General features: G+C 40.3%; 2 protein-coding genes across 3 annotated transcripts; both read left to right on the forward strand.

The window, feature by feature from the left end:
• The first annotated feature begins 4904 nt into the window (after window positions 1-4904).
• Window positions 4905-11232, forward strand: katnbl1 (katanin p80 subunit B-like 1). Of its 2 annotated transcripts, none has more exons than XM_058612947.1 (10): window positions 4905-5069; window positions 5613-5737; window positions 5880-5917; window positions 7125-7410; window positions 7500-7615; window positions 7710-7760; window positions 8132-8221; window positions 8792-8896; window positions 9511-9604; window positions 10634-11232. In XM_058612947.1, the coding sequence occupies exons 2-10, from the start codon at window positions 5729-5731 to the stop codon at window positions 10664-10666; spliced, it is 822 nt and encodes a 273-aa protein (XP_058468930.1). In that variant the 5' UTR covers window positions 4905-5069; window positions 5613-5728; the 3' UTR covers window positions 10667-11232. The 2 variants fall into 2 exon arrangements, with proteins under 2 accessions (XP_058468930.1, XP_058468931.1); XM_058612948.1 differs by having other exon boundaries at window positions 4907-5069; window positions 7128-7410.
• A 727-nt stretch (window positions 11233-11959) lies between these two features.
• Window positions 11960-15461, forward strand: emc7b (ER membrane protein complex subunit 7b). Its single transcript, XM_058612949.1, has 5 exons — window positions 11960-12347; window positions 13160-13279; window positions 13407-13545; window positions 13966-14046; window positions 14254-15461. The coding sequence occupies exons 1-5, from the start codon at window positions 12112-12114 to the stop codon at window positions 14422-14424; spliced, it is 747 nt and encodes a 248-aa protein (XP_058468932.1). The 5' UTR covers window positions 11960-12111; the 3' UTR covers window positions 14425-15461.
• The last annotated feature ends 38 nt before the right edge of the window (window positions 15462-15499 follow it).

Consider the following 15499-nt stretch of genomic DNA (forward strand, 5'->3'; position numbering starts at 1 on the left):
CATTAGACAGCCGTCGTGAGCGGGTGCTAATAATATATGGAGCTTTAACATATAATTCAACTTTATCATCTTTGTCACAACATCTTCTCTTTTGATAGCGCACAGTGCTTTAAATAACATTTCAAGCTCTTTAACTGTGAGGATCTACTGCGTCTCTGTGCTTTACGCTACAATAAACTGGATTTCCTTTGGGGGGTGAAGACAATTAAAGAAAACAACCACTTTAATGACACCATTTTATCTTGTTTTTCACATTTTTTCTTTAAATGCCACATGATTATTTTTGATGAAGCTCTAAAAACAAATATGTGTACATCTTTCCCACTTGGCAACAAAGCCTATAAACACAACAATGACATATTATCACCCAGTAAAGTTGTTATTGTCGACATCCAGCAGACAGCAGGCCGCATTATCAGTCATTTCGTTTTTGTCCACTTGACGAAAGCAAGTCCAATCTTCGACTTGTGTTTTATTGACTCCTCTGGAAAATATGCAGCTCTTTCGCTGGTGAACGCTTCACTACGTTCACCAGCTCATCTGTAACTGTGTCTGTTTAATGTTTGTTCCCGGGCAATGAGTATACGCACGGATTTAAAGGCCTTTTTGCTTAAAAATAAAAAAAAGGGGGAATGTTGCAGCTGGAAACACCTCTGTTGAGTCACATGTACAGTATGTTTCAGTTGGAGGCTTCCGCAGCACAGGCATTAGCCAATCAAATCACATTATTAATGCTTTCAGGCTGTTCTCTACGCTGTTCATGACTATAGAGTATATAATACATGTACACAGCGTTCCAGTTTCCTCACTGGAGCCAACCTGGAAGTAGTAAAAATACTGAATAACCACAGGGGGGCGATGTACTGTAGCTGGTTGCAAAAAGATGTCAGTTTGAACGGAAGTTAATGGGAAAATGACCCGGCTTCTCACTTGATTACAAAGTAAATATTTCCATGATACGTTTATCAATCGCTAGTTTCAGGTCTTCTTCAATAGTGCATGATGATACATTTGGTGAAAACGGGTGGACACTAGTGTGATTGACAGCTGGTGTCGACCAATAAGAGCCCGGTTGCAGGTGTAAAAAAAAAAGAAATCAGCGAGAAATCTCAAAACCTGTGAATAAATGATAAAAAAAGTGAGGTCAAATGTTGATTTCAGAAGAAAAGACGTTCTGGAGCCACCTAGGTCCATGGTTCTCAAACTGTGGTACGTGGACCACCAGTGGTACACAAGCTTCCTCTGGTGGTACTTACTGTTCTACTGTTGAACTCAAACTAAATCAACATGTATGTACAGTAGGTATCCTGTGCATATAAAGACACACTGTTAGGATTTTAGATTTTGAATTAGTCAACATATAGTTTGACTTATGTCACTTTCGGCTCAGACAAAGCTGAAGAATCTCTGAATATTTGTGTGCATCCTTTTTCCATCTCTAATTAGGGTCAATTAGGTTCTTGGATTTTAGGGAGGATTCCAACCCCATAAAGAATCTTTTAAACGTTCCAAGAGAGAAAACATCAGACCAACGTTTTTGGCTGCCATTTCTTGGTAAGCACGGTTCACTTTTGCCAGCGCTGTGTCTAACTTCAAATCTCTGTGAGATCCTCCGAGGTGGACTGAATGGCTGGATCCCAAAAAAAAAAGGCTTGACACCCAGCTGGATGTCCAACACTTACAGACGCACACTGCCATCTAGTGTTACAACAAGCTCTCAAAAGAGGACGGGATTCTAATCCTCAGCATCTGTTTGCTTTAAAGGGCCACCTACGTGGAAATGTGAATGTCCTGAGTCAGTAGAACAATAGCGAGCGACCGACTCATCTAAACGTGACCTTATCGGCAAACGCAGGGCTCAAATAAATCAGCACTCCAACCTGAAATTGCAAACAAACTTGGCAAGGGAACAGAACCAGGCTGGCACAAAGAAGAGTCGGTCAAATAAACATGCAATCTGTGATTTGTCCTCCTGTGAAATGTTTGGAAAACGGAGTCACTTGATGCAACGACCGTGGCCCGAAACAAAAGACATGCCAGTGATTGCAGTGGTGAGAAGTAGTCAAACAGTATTTTGGTTGAACAAGTAAATGCAAAAACAATATCTCCTCATGCAGTTTGATCAAAGGGAAATGTGAGTGCAGTGTCTACTCCCTGTCATGACAGGAGAAAGAGATGGTTTCGCGAAATGTGTTGGATAAAATCTGACCGTTTGACTAACATTCCCACAGTTACCCATGCGGCTGATGCATACTTGACGTCATTGCTCAAATAAAATTACATCCGCGTGTCTCCTGAGCACAGCACTGATCAAAGCATGTGCAGAGAGGGTGATGTAAATATAGGCTTTATTGGTGTGGGGGCGGAGTCGGAGACGATTCCCTTGGGAACGTCACCTCCAGCCATGGCGAGTCCGAATTCATGCTCGGTTTGAGAGAATTCTCTCCATCCTCTCACCATCTGTCCCTGAATCCTGGGACAGGAATGCAAAACTCGCTGCCATGTTTCCTTCCCTGAGATCTGTGCCATGCCTTTGATTTTTGTGTGGTTTGCCGTTTGTGGAACGAGGACCCTTCAACGTGGCAGAGAGCCACTGCGGCAACAGAGGATGCCGCGTGTGTGTGTGTGTGTGTGTGTGAAGCACCTTTCAAAACAGTCTTACATAATAATGTCAACACAATTACTGACATTAAGCTCCGGTGGCCACGAGCACATTCAAGGGGCTACAGACCAGATCCTTTGCACCCTCTTGATCTTTCATGGAGGGTTTGGGGAATAAGGGGCAGGAAAACACAAATTAGAGAGCAAAGTTGAGCGGTTTTAGCCAGTTAAGTAGCGTGTCCTTCACTGATAAAGCAAAATGGTAAATTAGTTTGCTTGTTTGATGTAGGCCACAAAGAAATTAATGTGCTTTTTTAACTTTTTAATCCCTTCATACTTGGTAAAGTGCCTTAAGCTGAAAAAAAGGAGAGACGGTAAGACCATCATTGTCAGGTTTTTTAATAGCAAGTAATAATAATAATTAAAAATAATCAAGGAGATACTTTTGTCAATTTTTCAGCCCTCCAAAAGAACTCAGACCGCCCCGGGAGGTGGATTCAAAACAGGAACTACTGCACTTCTGCAGATAAATGAGGTCCACATCAAATAGAATAGAATAGAATATACTTTATATATGTACTTTAAATACATAACGTACAGAAACGTTATGATTTTACTACAGAACAGGAGCACACTGCAGCTACAAGTATGTATGAACTGAGAGAGGATTAAGACCCCTTCAGAGGTGAAGTGGTCCAGAAACTAGTTCTCTTCCTAATGAAGTACTTTGTCCACATATGGTCCTCTTTAAGTGAAAACACACTAAAATGTCACAGAATCGTTCCTGGCAGAATTGTTCTCAATAAAACAGGTTTATTTGTCTTTCACTTCATGTCATTTCAAGTCATGCTGCTTCTTAGTCGTCCTAAAGGTGCTTTCATGAGCATGAAGGGAATTTTTATGGATTAAATGACATTTTCAACACCGACAGACTCTAACTAGCTCTTTGTTTTCATCTGGAGGTAAATCTTGTCGTATTAATCTGTTCATGATCATGTAAATGATTTTGTGAGTGGCTACTTGTGTCAGAAACAAATCGTTCTATTTTTATTTTCTATAGGAGCCTGAGTATAGTGTATGTATGCATGTCCACATTCACTCCACACTGATCTTGTACTTTCAGTTAAATCCCTGTGTCGCTGAATTACCACCATTGTACCATATGTTCACCAAAATCAAATCATGCCTCCGGCAAATGGTTGGAACATTTTGTTTGGACGCTGTTCATATTATACACCAACGCACCATGTTGTTTTGAATGTCTCTTACTTATTTTGACTAGCCAGTCCAATATTTGGTATGTTTGGGTTGGTGTGTGCAGCTGCACCCGGATTCTTGGACACGATAAAAAGAAACGGCAATCAGGCATATTGTGGTTTAACTAAGTCACTGGCGGGTTACTGCCAAGAGGAAATGCCACTAATTTTTTTTTTTAAATTGGTTTTATTCTGCTGTGAGATTTGCCAATGTGCCTCGGCACGGGCTCCACAAGTTTCACACCTTTCAGCACCTTTCAGAAGTTTGTTTTGTTTGTGGTGCTGTTTCCATTGTCCCTCCTGGATACTGAACTGTGCTGAGAAGTGGTGACAACAGCGCGCAGTGAGCGTGATTCACTGCTTTCATTTCCACCCACCCTTTTAATGACCACTCAGCCTGTAGAGGCAGAATCACCCAGAGACAAACGCACCTTCATCAGGACAGACACACTTCACTGTAGAGCGATGACAGCGGCTCACTCAGAACTGCTCTGTGTTCTTTGGCGGTTTTTGTTGCCCGCAGTATGCCCGAGACATGCCAGGAAATGATCCTCCGTCCAAACATATCAAGAGAAGCCACATCCACAAATATATAAAAGGGGATCTTGACAGAGAAATTTAAGTACATGCAGGATTAAGGATGCCCTTAAATCATCTGTGAGGATTGTGCCATTCCCTCCATTAAGAACATGACATGACATGCGTTATTATTGATTTTTTGGAGCATGGCCCCATGACCACTTTACATTTCCACTTTCCGAAATAGCGGAAATTATACTCATTTGCCTCAATTGAGGAGTTGCATGCAACTCACAGCAGTCTTGGGTGTGTATATCCAGAATTATTCCCTTTGTAGGCATTTATGAATTTATCTCCCCTTCTTACTGAGGCTTCTACAGACTATGTGCAACAATTTCAGTGTGTTGCACTAAAAATCTGCATTATAAGCTAAACGCCACTGGGTGGCGCCATGTGATTGTAGTATTTAAAACTGTCCAGCAGGCGTCGCCAAAACACGAGTTTTCCATTGCCAAAATCAATCCCACAATTCTTACTCACCGGTGGTGTATTCATTTGAATGGTGGGACAGTGGGACGTTAGCTAACCTACCCTACCCTACACACACAGTTTACGCCGGAGGTGTACTAGCTTGTGTCACGCTGTGGATGTACCTGTCCGTGGAGAGCTCAACACAACTGACAAAATGAACCGGTTGGTTTTAAAACGGTTTACATTACGAAAGTAACGTGTAAAGTGTCACCTGGTTAGCCATATGCTTAGTTGGGGGGAGGCTAATTAGCTAGCTTCCACTTAGCGGCCCAGCTAGTTAGCTTCCTCGTGCATCCTTGATAGTTGAGCTAAAGGCTAACAGCAAAAGCTACCTGTGTAAATATGGGTTTAGAGACGTGACGAAGTGCAATGTCACGCTCCTCCAAACCTCGACTGTCTCATTTACATTTGAATCCGCGCGTAGCGTCTTGAGTAATATTTCTTCTTGCAGCTCAGGTAGCTAACCCTAATGCTTGTCCCGCAGCAGCCAACGCCTTCTTAACTTAAATGCATGTTTTGTTTATCTCGATTATAGCTTGTCTTTTACCCTATGTTCCCTACAGTGGTGCAGCTTTTATCACCTGCTTTTCATAGGAACTCATTCTGTGCCTTTGTAGGCCACGGAGAGAGACCTGTGTGACCTGTTGCACGTCTTAAAAGTGTAATGTTTTGCCCAAGGAGTGTCCACGTTTGTTTTTCCAACAGTGTCCCTTATTATGGCAGCTGCTAAGCATGTCTGGAAACGGGGAGTCTTTAGACTGCACAGGAATAAATCCAATGGCTTTCTGTGATCCTGCTGGCATCTGTCTGCTGAAAAGAACATGAAGCAGGTACGAAGATATGAAAGACTAGCCCATGAATTATTGTCTGAGTAAATGTCCTGTTGTGTCTTAATTAGTGGACACAGTTCAGTGGTGTGTTGTAGTAGTAGAGTTTGTAGTAGTGGCCTCATCCCATATCCTTTTGTTTTAGGTGGAAAATATAAATAAGGACGAATTAGATAAAGAAAGGTGAGTCTTTGATTCTGTATGTTGGGGGTTTCATTAAGTTATGACCACTCACTCATGACCTGGCCCAATCCCAAACCACAACCCTACCCACCACCACTTAACCACCAAGTGTCACTACAAATTAAGTCAAACTTGCAGCTGTAGATGGCACAGAGTACAAGTTGTTTTGTCAGTTGGGAATGCTGAGTCAGCATTTTCAACTACAATAGTTGATCATCTTCCTCCGTTTGCTGCTCTCTCACTTCTACATCTTTCAGCAATTCATATATCAAATACCTGATGCTGCTTTTTCTTCTTCAACAATCTGAGCTTTTTCTATTATTTTTTATTCTGTGGAAAAGTAATGCCTTTGAGTTGTCTGTGGGTTGCTGTGATAAACAGATCAGGCACAGATCAGAGATGTTAGTACTTGGGAGTTCCCACTGGCATTTTCTGTATAAATGCACATTTTCTATTTATTTTTTTCTCCACTGTCTATGTGAACACTTAATATGTATACCTCATTACAACGAGAATGAGATATGAGATAAAGTCAACATACTTTGTTTGTTAGTTTGTATTGGACTGCATAGTTTGCACTTGATAAAGCAGAAACACAGATGTCGTAAATGTGTGGGTTCTTCACTGATACAGACACGCTATTTAAGTGCTGGGTACTCTACGTTAATTTGTTTTGGGGTGGCCCCAAAAATGGCGAAGCTCCACGGGAACGGATTGGGATTAGATGGTGGTTGGGATTGGGCCTCTGTATCCCACAGATCATCCCTCACATTCACACAGTCAGTACATTTACATGACATTAGAAATAATCAAATTATTGTGTTAGTCAGGCTAAAACTGGACTTTAGAAGTGCATGGAAACATGTTAGCCTGACTGAAATTATACTAAATTGAATGTCTCGAAGTCGACACCCAGACAATGCGACTGAGGGTCGAGCTTCTACTACATGTATATATTTAGTTTGACTTGAGCTGGCGACAGTTCCCAGCTTCGGCTTATTCCAGAAAATAACATCAAAAGATAAGACAAAAGCGTCTTATCAAAACGTGCCAACTTGTAGCTCAACTTAACTGTGCATGGAAATGTACTGATTAGACCATTAAGACACTTTGACCAAACCATTTTCACCATGTGTGTGGATTTGCATTTTACTGCTCTCCAAAACATGACCTCTTTGCATCTGGTCCATCCTGATCTCCCTCTCAGCAGATTTCAAGTGCATTACAAAGTACGCAGTCCAGTCACAGCGACGCGATTGTCATCTTGCAAGAGGAAAGGTTGTCCACAGGGGGAGGTGGGCTTAAAGCTGCACCGCAGATCATCAGATGTGGGCCGTGCCCGTGACCCCGGCATGGCCAACAAAGAAAATGAGCTGACATGCTCCGATGATGTGCGGGGCATTCGCTACAATGACAACTGTGGGCTCCCTGTGAACTCTGCAAAGGCCTCCAAGATGGCAGGGGCCAGCTCCAAGTATGGGGACTTAACTGAGGTGAGAGTTGAAACTATTGTTTTGCTGTTTGGTTGTCTACATGTTATTTTAGTGAGGTTATTAAAATGTGCATTGTTTGTTCTGTACAGCTATCAAAGGACCATGAAACCATGACTCATGTTCTTTTTGGAAGAAATCTGCGACTCAAAGTTGCCCTTACACTATGGAAACGAAATGCCAGTGAATTAGTGGCCTACCTAGTATGGTAAGTGTGATGATTAACGGTGCATTTTGAAAATGGATATTTCACAAGTAAATGTTGTGATCACACTCCTTTTTTTTTAAACTTGTTTCCCCAGGATTCAAGACACAGGCGTGCTGCTCGACTGCTTACCTGTCTTAACAAACAAGTGAGTCTCATCTGACTTTTTCCTTTTATGTCGGAAGAATATTAGCAGCATTATCTAAATGGTGTTTTTGCGATATGACTAAGGTTATTGGTGAAATACTCCAGATTGTTTAAGTGAAAAATCAGTTTAAGAATATTTACCTTTTAGATATTCATATTTAATAGATACGTATAGATGAGCAAATGCATTGTAATCATTTAATCTGTAAGTTTAATGCCTGCATATGTGTTTAAATTACTGTTTGTTTCCTCATTTCTGTAACTTCTCGTCAGCTTGTGTGGATTGTGTTTGCTGTTGCTGCAGTTTTTTAACCTTCAGACGCTTTTCTGTTTTTCCTTTTTTCATCTTTTTTGTGTTTCGTGTCGCATCAGTCTTCAAACCGAAGCGCCATGTTTGTCACTTGGCTGCTGTGTTGACCTCATGCCCCAAATCAAAGTGATTCTTGCCAGTAAATACGAAGAGTAAGTGACACAAAGGAAGCACTCATATTTTAAATGATCCACGTTTCTCTGACATTCCATCAGTAAGTACTGAGATTAAAGTAGTTTGATGTTTGAAGGTACAGTGTGTAAAATGTAGCAACATGTATTGGTGAAGTCACATGTTGCAGAGTGTTGAAGAACCTATACGGCCTTCAGTTTGCATCAATACTCAAATGTGTTTGTCCATTCTGGACTGTTGTAAAAACATGGTGATCCAAAATGGCTCCCTCTGTAGCTGATCCAAGCTCCTAATATAAATTTAAGAGGCTTATTATGGGGTAATGACCAACAATTAGTCATACAATCAGGTGATTGTACACTGATAACAAAATGAAGATGAAGTTTACACACTGGACCTTTTGTCTTATTAAGGATGGAACATCACTGTTCTAAGCCTTTCTGGACTGATGAACAAATGTTATGAAACATCTTGGATCAGTGGTGGATTCTCTTCCAAGCTTAAACAACAACAAAAAAGTATTTTAACTTAATGTTTCCATGTATTATTGTGTATCTAAATAACACATGTCTCACTGGCTGCGTTTACAGACACATAGTGGCGGGTTTACACTGGGTTCAGTCCGTCATCAGGAAATGGTGGCCAGAACTTTCAAAGAATGAGAAAAGACTGCAGGGCACTTTTTCAGAAGACAGGTGGGTTGTCTTCTTACATTTCAGAAATTAAACCTAATAGTCATTTTCATGACAAGACTTGACCGGTAATTGCAGCTGTTGGCAAACTATTTTGTTTTGTCAGTGACTTATAGTGCTGTGCTTGCAATGCATCCTGAATTCTATATACATGTATGTACTAATGCATTTGGCTATGTTTTTTTTATCAAGTAATCTGATAAATATTAAATATGAACTTTTTTTTTTTTTTACAAATCAAATGGAAACGTTTCATCCACAAAAGAAAAACTAATTCAGCGGCAGTCGAGCTGCAGCTTCTACCAACGGAAAAATCCACAAGCAGTGTTTTATGTAGGCATGTGTTGGTTGGAGATTCTGACGGTGTGATACTCTTCAGCAAAAATGGGCTAGCGCAGAAGATCCCAGATTAGTAATTACTTAATTTGTGTATTTCCAGTGATGTCTGACACATTTGTTGTACACAGATTAAGTAATTACTAATCTGGGATCTTAGGTCGAGAGAGAGAGAGAGAAACATTTGATATGATTTTTAATAGTGCTGGTTGCTTGGTGCCCGTGAGTTTACTATGCACTTGTACTGAGTTTATTTTTGCTGTTGTCTTTGTTTATTGCAGGAATGTTGAAGTCATGAGGCAGCGGCTGAAGGACTTGTGGAAGGAAGGAGCCCGAATATGTTTGGTTCCAGGATCCACAGGAGAGCTGGCAAAGGTAAAAAGGATGCTATTGTTATCGAAAATGATTAGGAATTTAATGAGTCGGTGGCCATGACAAATTTGTAAAGAGCTGGATAGTTTTACAAAACATTTCACAATGTCTTTTAGAAGTTCTCAAAACATTTGAATGGAGAATCTTTCTTTTTAAAGACTCATAAAAGGTCTCTTACTGACAATGAAAATGATTGAATCAGCACCACTTTTTGTTTTTTTTTAAATGAATGTTATGACGTTAGTGACTTATCACACAACTGTTGTAACAGACTTTACAGCCACTCCTGCTGTTTGGTTTTCTGCTCTCTGTTGATGTTGGGTGGACACAGCAACCACTCCCTTTCTTTAAAAAAGCTGCAGCTTTATCATGAGATGAGTCTGCGTTCCCATCTTTACATCCTGGTTCATATTTCCATCATATTTACCATGATGTTAGTATAACTTGTCAACAATTTTTTTTTATACTTATATAATAGATAGATAATTGTGGTTTGTGGGCCAAAAAAAAACATTTGATAAAGGGGCTGCAACAGTTAATCGTTTACTAAGTGTCAACTATTTTGGTAATCAGTTTCTCAGTTGAGTCTTTTTATCAAGTAAGACAAGGTCTCAGATTTTTTTCAGCGTCTTTAATATCATTTTTATCATGTGGCTTTGCTCCATACAACAAATTAATCATAAAAACTAACTTTGTGGACAAAACTAAACCTTCGAGAAAAATCTGATCAACATTTTCTGACGTTTTGTGGACCAAACAATCGAGAAAATAATCAACAGATGAATCGATTGTGAAAATTGTGAGTTGCAGCCCCAATCATGATGTTTTGAAGGAAATATGTTTACTACCATATTACATTAGAGATACAGAAGCGATTTATCTTGTGTTAAACAGACTCATTTTGAAAATTGCGTTATAGCCCTGTGATGTCTCTTCATTGTGCTAACATCTAAAAACCAGATTATTTTGACGCATACAGGATGCATCGCCGGCTGTAACAACAACTAATGTTATCTTTGATTCATGTTGCAGGCCATTGAGGCTTATCTGTCGCAGCTGCCCTGACACTCGTCTGTGTCGCCCTCAGAGGATACAACCACTACTGCCGCATCATGGCTGCGTTTCCAACTGATAATCACAAACGCCAGAGAAATGGACTGGTTCACGTTAACTCAAACCTCTTACTGGGATTGAATTTGACAATTCAGATGACTCCCTCAGTGAGAGCTGGAGACTCTTGCGGAGGCTCTGAGAGCCTTTCTGCAAAAAGGAAAATAACGGCAAATGACTGCTTCACATTGAAGTGGGACCGTCTTGTGAAGGGGCATATTAAGTGGACCTCCATGAGACTCGGTGTAATGTCGCTCTATGAAGTGCCAAGCTCTTTGTTTCTCACGACACCTCTCTTTGCCCGTGGAACGATAATGCACTTGTGGATGTAACGAATGCTCCGCTCCGTTTTGTTGTTTTTTTTTGAGCCTGGGTTCTTCGGAATCAGGAACTTGAATCTGTGTCAGTCTTAAGTTATTAGAGCTTGTTTTCATTTTTGCCTCTACATATGACATTTGACTGTAAACTGTAAAAACAAATGATTCTTTTAATCTTCTTTTAATAAATTGGATAAATCAGAACTGTGCAGATGGTGTGAAATGATGCTGAGCCTCACGGGGGAAGTAAACCTGAGAAGGATAAGTTGAGACTATTGTGCAATATCAAATTGATTTAAGTAAACGTAATTGTTATCCTCAAGCAAACTTTATGTCACTGAACAGGTTTGTCAGCTTTTCTTACTAGCTTCACAGGTGGACTTTCTTTTTTTGCCAGAGCTTTATTAAACAAGTATCACCTTTAGCATAAATAAGTGATCGGGTCATATACTGTCATGAAACAGGGTGTCTCAGTTTCTTCAAAAAGGTATTTTTAAAATGTTACAGCAACAAGGAGCCTGTGTCAGTAAACACTTTCAAGTGAATTGAAATAGAAAGGAGAGCCTATGATAATATTCATGACTTTAATGTGCAAAAATACTATGTGAAGGCTGCATGAACGTTGTAGTTTCTTACCACAGTTGCCACAGCAACGTGCAGATCAAAGGCAGGCGAGGGCGGTGTCTGTATTGCTTTTGAATGCTACATAATTAGCAGAAAAGGCCATAGAAGGAGGCAGTAATTCAACGTTATGGATGCCAGGTGGTGTTTTTGACTGAGATGTTTATACTTTTATAATAATAAATTAAGTTTTATTACTTTACTATTACTTTTTACGTTGAAAACAACGTAGTACATGTTCTGTAAGGTATGAGGCAGGAGAGGAGTGTCTTTGTCCGCTTGAGCAATAAAGTTTTGGTTTTGTTTAATGACGTCATCTTCAGCGCAGACAGCTGATGCGCCGACTCCTCTGCTCCTTCCTTCCGTCTCCTGGATCTCTCTCTCTCTCAACAGTACATGTCGACGCACACAGATAGCTCCATCTTATTTTAATATCTTCTTGTAAAGACACACTTGACAGTGATGTTGCTGCACAGTGACAGGTTACCGCTGCTGTGGCTCTACGCGCAGGCTGCGCTCGCCGTGGCGTGGTGTTTCGTCGACTTGGAAACGGGGCCTGGCGCAGGTGTACAGGCACAGGCGAACGGAGATCGCTTCAAAATCGAGGGCAGGGCAATTGTCCCCGGCGTCAAACCACAGGACTGGGTTTCCATGGCCAGAGTCACGGTGGAGGGCGAAGAATATGTCGGGTTCTTAAGGTAGGAAACGGCCCGCGGCTTCCTCTGCTAACCAGCTAGCTGGTTAGCCAGGCTAGGTAGCATTAGCTTAGCCAGCTAGCCTAAGTGGGTGTTTGACTTGCTAATGTTGTTAGCTGGCCGAGGTACAGTACTAACTGTAAATTACTTATGTTGAATTGTCGTGGGTTTTATTCGTGTCACCTGGAACTAATTTATTTATCGCTATATTCAGGACTTTAACCCGAGGTTAGTGTCATCAAAACAATCCCGGTCGTTAGGGACGTGTTTGTTGTTTAACCTCGGTTTCGGCAGTACATTGTAGTGTTGTAGTTAAATGATACACCTATGCTTCCCATATGTCGTATGGTTATTAACCCTATTGTCCAAAGCTACAATTGGCCTAAACAAATTCATTGTTACATATTGTTTATCTAGCACGATATTGGACTTATTGACGATATCCAATATGCCAATATATCAACAGTGTTATACCTCACAAAATAATAGAGACACCTGTCAATATAACACAATGCAGTTGGACAGCATCTCAAAGGAACACCTCCTGAAATGTTATTAAAGCATAAATGTGATTCATTGACTGATTAAATATTTGCATTGAAAAGCAGTTGAACAGGCAAACCTTTAAATGTGTCCAGTGAGAGGTCATTAGTGCTATCTGAGATGACGTGTGTAATGACAACGGGACGTTCCATCATGACAACATGCCTGTGTGGTTACACTTGAGATTTGGTTACTAACCCTTTAGTTTACTGGGATGAAATGAAAATGTGCAGCTTCTATGAGCACTAAATGGTCTGATTGTCTTGTTACAGAACCGATGGAAGTTTTGCTGTGAACGATGTTCCTTCGGGGTCTTACGTCGTGGAAATCATATCCCCAGGTTATAGATTTGAACCAGTGCGTGTTGATATCACATCCAAGGGCAAAATGAGGTAAGATTAAAATAAAAAAAATGTTGTGATAAGCTTAAAACAAAAGTACTTGCCAATGTTAATGCTGAGTCAGCCTTGCTTATTCATTTTGGTTTCTGCCCTAAAGCAACTCTGTTCCACTTCACAGGGCGCGCCTTGTTAACTACATCAAGACATCAGAGGTAATCCGGCAGCAATATCCTCTTCAAATCAAGGCCAGCGGCCCTCAAAGCTATTTCATGAAGAGGGAGACCTGGGGCTGGACAGACTTCCTCATGAACCCAATGGTAAGAACAGTGATTGTGTGTTTTTACAAGATTACAAACACTCAGATGGGTTTCGATTAAGCTTAATGTCCGGCTGAGGAAATGCATGGGATTTTACAGACGATATGAAACAATAATTTTTAAAACTTAACGGTGTGAAAGTGGCCATGAGGTTTTCTGTCGTGAGAAAGTTATTAAACTAGGAATATGAAGTTTAGTCTTCAGTCGCAGAAGCTCTTTCTTCTATTTCTGTATGATTGTTGTTTCTTTGCTTTTTATTGTAAAGCAGTTATACTATGTTGTTCATATCAGAACTTGTTACCACATGCACTTTCTTGTGACGCATTTATTTTGCAGTAGGATTGAAGAAAAAACTTTATTTATTTATCTATTATTTTATTACTTTGTCGTTTAAATATAATGTATACGCTGCTCCTACAGGTTATGATGATGGTTCTGCCTCTGCTGATCATTGTTCTGCTGCCCAAAGTGGTCAACACCAACGACCCAGAGATGAGGAAGGTAAAAACATTCTCAATAGTGTTCTATTAAACGTATTGTACATTTCGGTCTTATATTTCAGTCCATTTGTAGTGTCAAATGTCAAGGGGATAGCTTCATGATACACCACTGAAGTGTGACCACGTTGTTATTGTAAGAAACATCAGTGTAAATGATGTAGGTGAAGGATTTCCATCTTTAATTAATGGGCACTTCCATGTCACACAGGAAATGGAGCAGTCCATGAACATGCTGAACCCCAACCCCGAGCTTCCAGACGTCTCCGAGCTCATGACCAAGCTCTTCTCCGGTGGATCCAAGAGCTCCAGCAAAGCGAGCAGCAGCAGCAGCAGCAGCACCAGCATCAAAGGCACCAGGCTGGCTGCTAAGAGGAGGTAGTACCACACTGTACTGTACTCACCGTCTACGCCATGGAAGCAAGATTTTTAAGTCTTTTTTTTTTTTCTTTTTCTCCTTATTGTACAGTTTTCCTTGTTAATAGATGTTTTGAGCGCATCTTGAGTTCTATTACTCTACTGAAAACTGAGCTAAAATAAGATTTTTTTTTTCCCATACTGCACTGAAATCTCTCTTAACTCTGCAGAAAGTTGAAATTCTTCATTTGCTCTGTACATTGTAGCTGTGAGAGCAGTGGCTCTACTGCTCTTCGAAATGCTTTTCATTCTTTTTCTGTGCTAATAACCCTTCTGTGTTAACTCTTCCACTGCTGCTAATTCCCCCCGACCTGAGAGACAACTTATACATAACTTAGAGACTTTTGTTTTTGTTTCAGTGATATGACTGTGAATGATGGATTTGAATTTTAAGACAAATATAAATTCTTATTTAAGAACGCCTAGATAATAAAACATCAACGGTAATATAACAAGTTTTGTTTTTATTTCACATTTTCTGTATTTGGTTGAACGTGAGCAAACGGCCTCTCTTCTGTTTTTATGACTCATTGCCAGAATATACAGAGTGTACATACGTACTGTGTGACGAAGGAGTTAAATTAAAATGATATATATAATATAATGCAGGCAGGTCAGAGTGAAAAGAGCTGTGTGGTTGCTTTTAAGATCTTGGGAGTGTAACTGGCTTTACTTTGAATAAAGCAGATGGTTAAGACCTTATTAACATCACAAATAAATGTGTCAGTGATATTTATAAGTATCCATTTTGGAAATAATGATTTTAGCATCATGACTCATCATGGTGTGTTTGTTACAGTGTTGCATTTATGCATCAGGACTGTTGATGTTGACCTGACTGACTAAGGAATAAGATCGATTAATTGTCATTTAAGTCATTTTAATGTTTTTTCCCCCTGCCGTCCTGCACAGTGAGATCTGTTCCCTGTGAGGAAAAGTCACGCTGTCTCAATGTCATCAATGGTTTGAAGAATTTATTATTAAAAATCGGATCAGATTCAACATGTTTGATGCTAAAAATGTTCATTCAGACAAAAGAA

Source organism: Solea solea, chromosome 17, assembly GCF_958295425.1.
Source record: "Solea solea chromosome 17, fSolSol10.1, whole genome shotgun sequence".
Lineage (NCBI taxonomy): Eukaryota > Metazoa > Chordata > Actinopteri > Pleuronectiformes > Soleidae > Solea > Solea solea.

What these genes read in the sequence shown, in the direction of transcription:
- emc7b (XM_058612949.1), top strand. Translation starts at nt 12,112, where the DNA reads ATGTTGCTGCACAGTGACAGGTTACCGCTGCTGTGGCTCTACGCGCAG. An exon ending in GAATATGTCGGGTTCTTAAG is followed by an intron (nt 12,348 to 13,159) that starts GTAGGAAACGGC and finishes GTCTTGTTACAG; the next exon opens with AACCGATGGAAGTTTTGCTG. An exon ending in ACTTCCTCATGAACCCAATG is followed by an intron (nt 13,546 to 13,965) that starts GTAAGAACAGTG and finishes CTGCTCCTACAG; the next exon opens with GTTATGATGATGGTTCTGCC.
- katnbl1 (XM_058612947.1), top strand. An exon ending in GACGAATTAGATAAAGAAAG is followed by an intron (nt 5,918 to 7,124) that starts GTGAGTCTTTGA and finishes TCTCCCTCTCAG; the next exon opens with CAGATTTCAAGTGCATTACA. An exon ending in TTACCTGTCTTAACAAACAA is followed by an intron (nt 7,761 to 8,131) that starts GTGAGTCTCATC and finishes GTGTCGCATCAG; the next exon opens with TCTTCAAACCGAAGCGCCAT.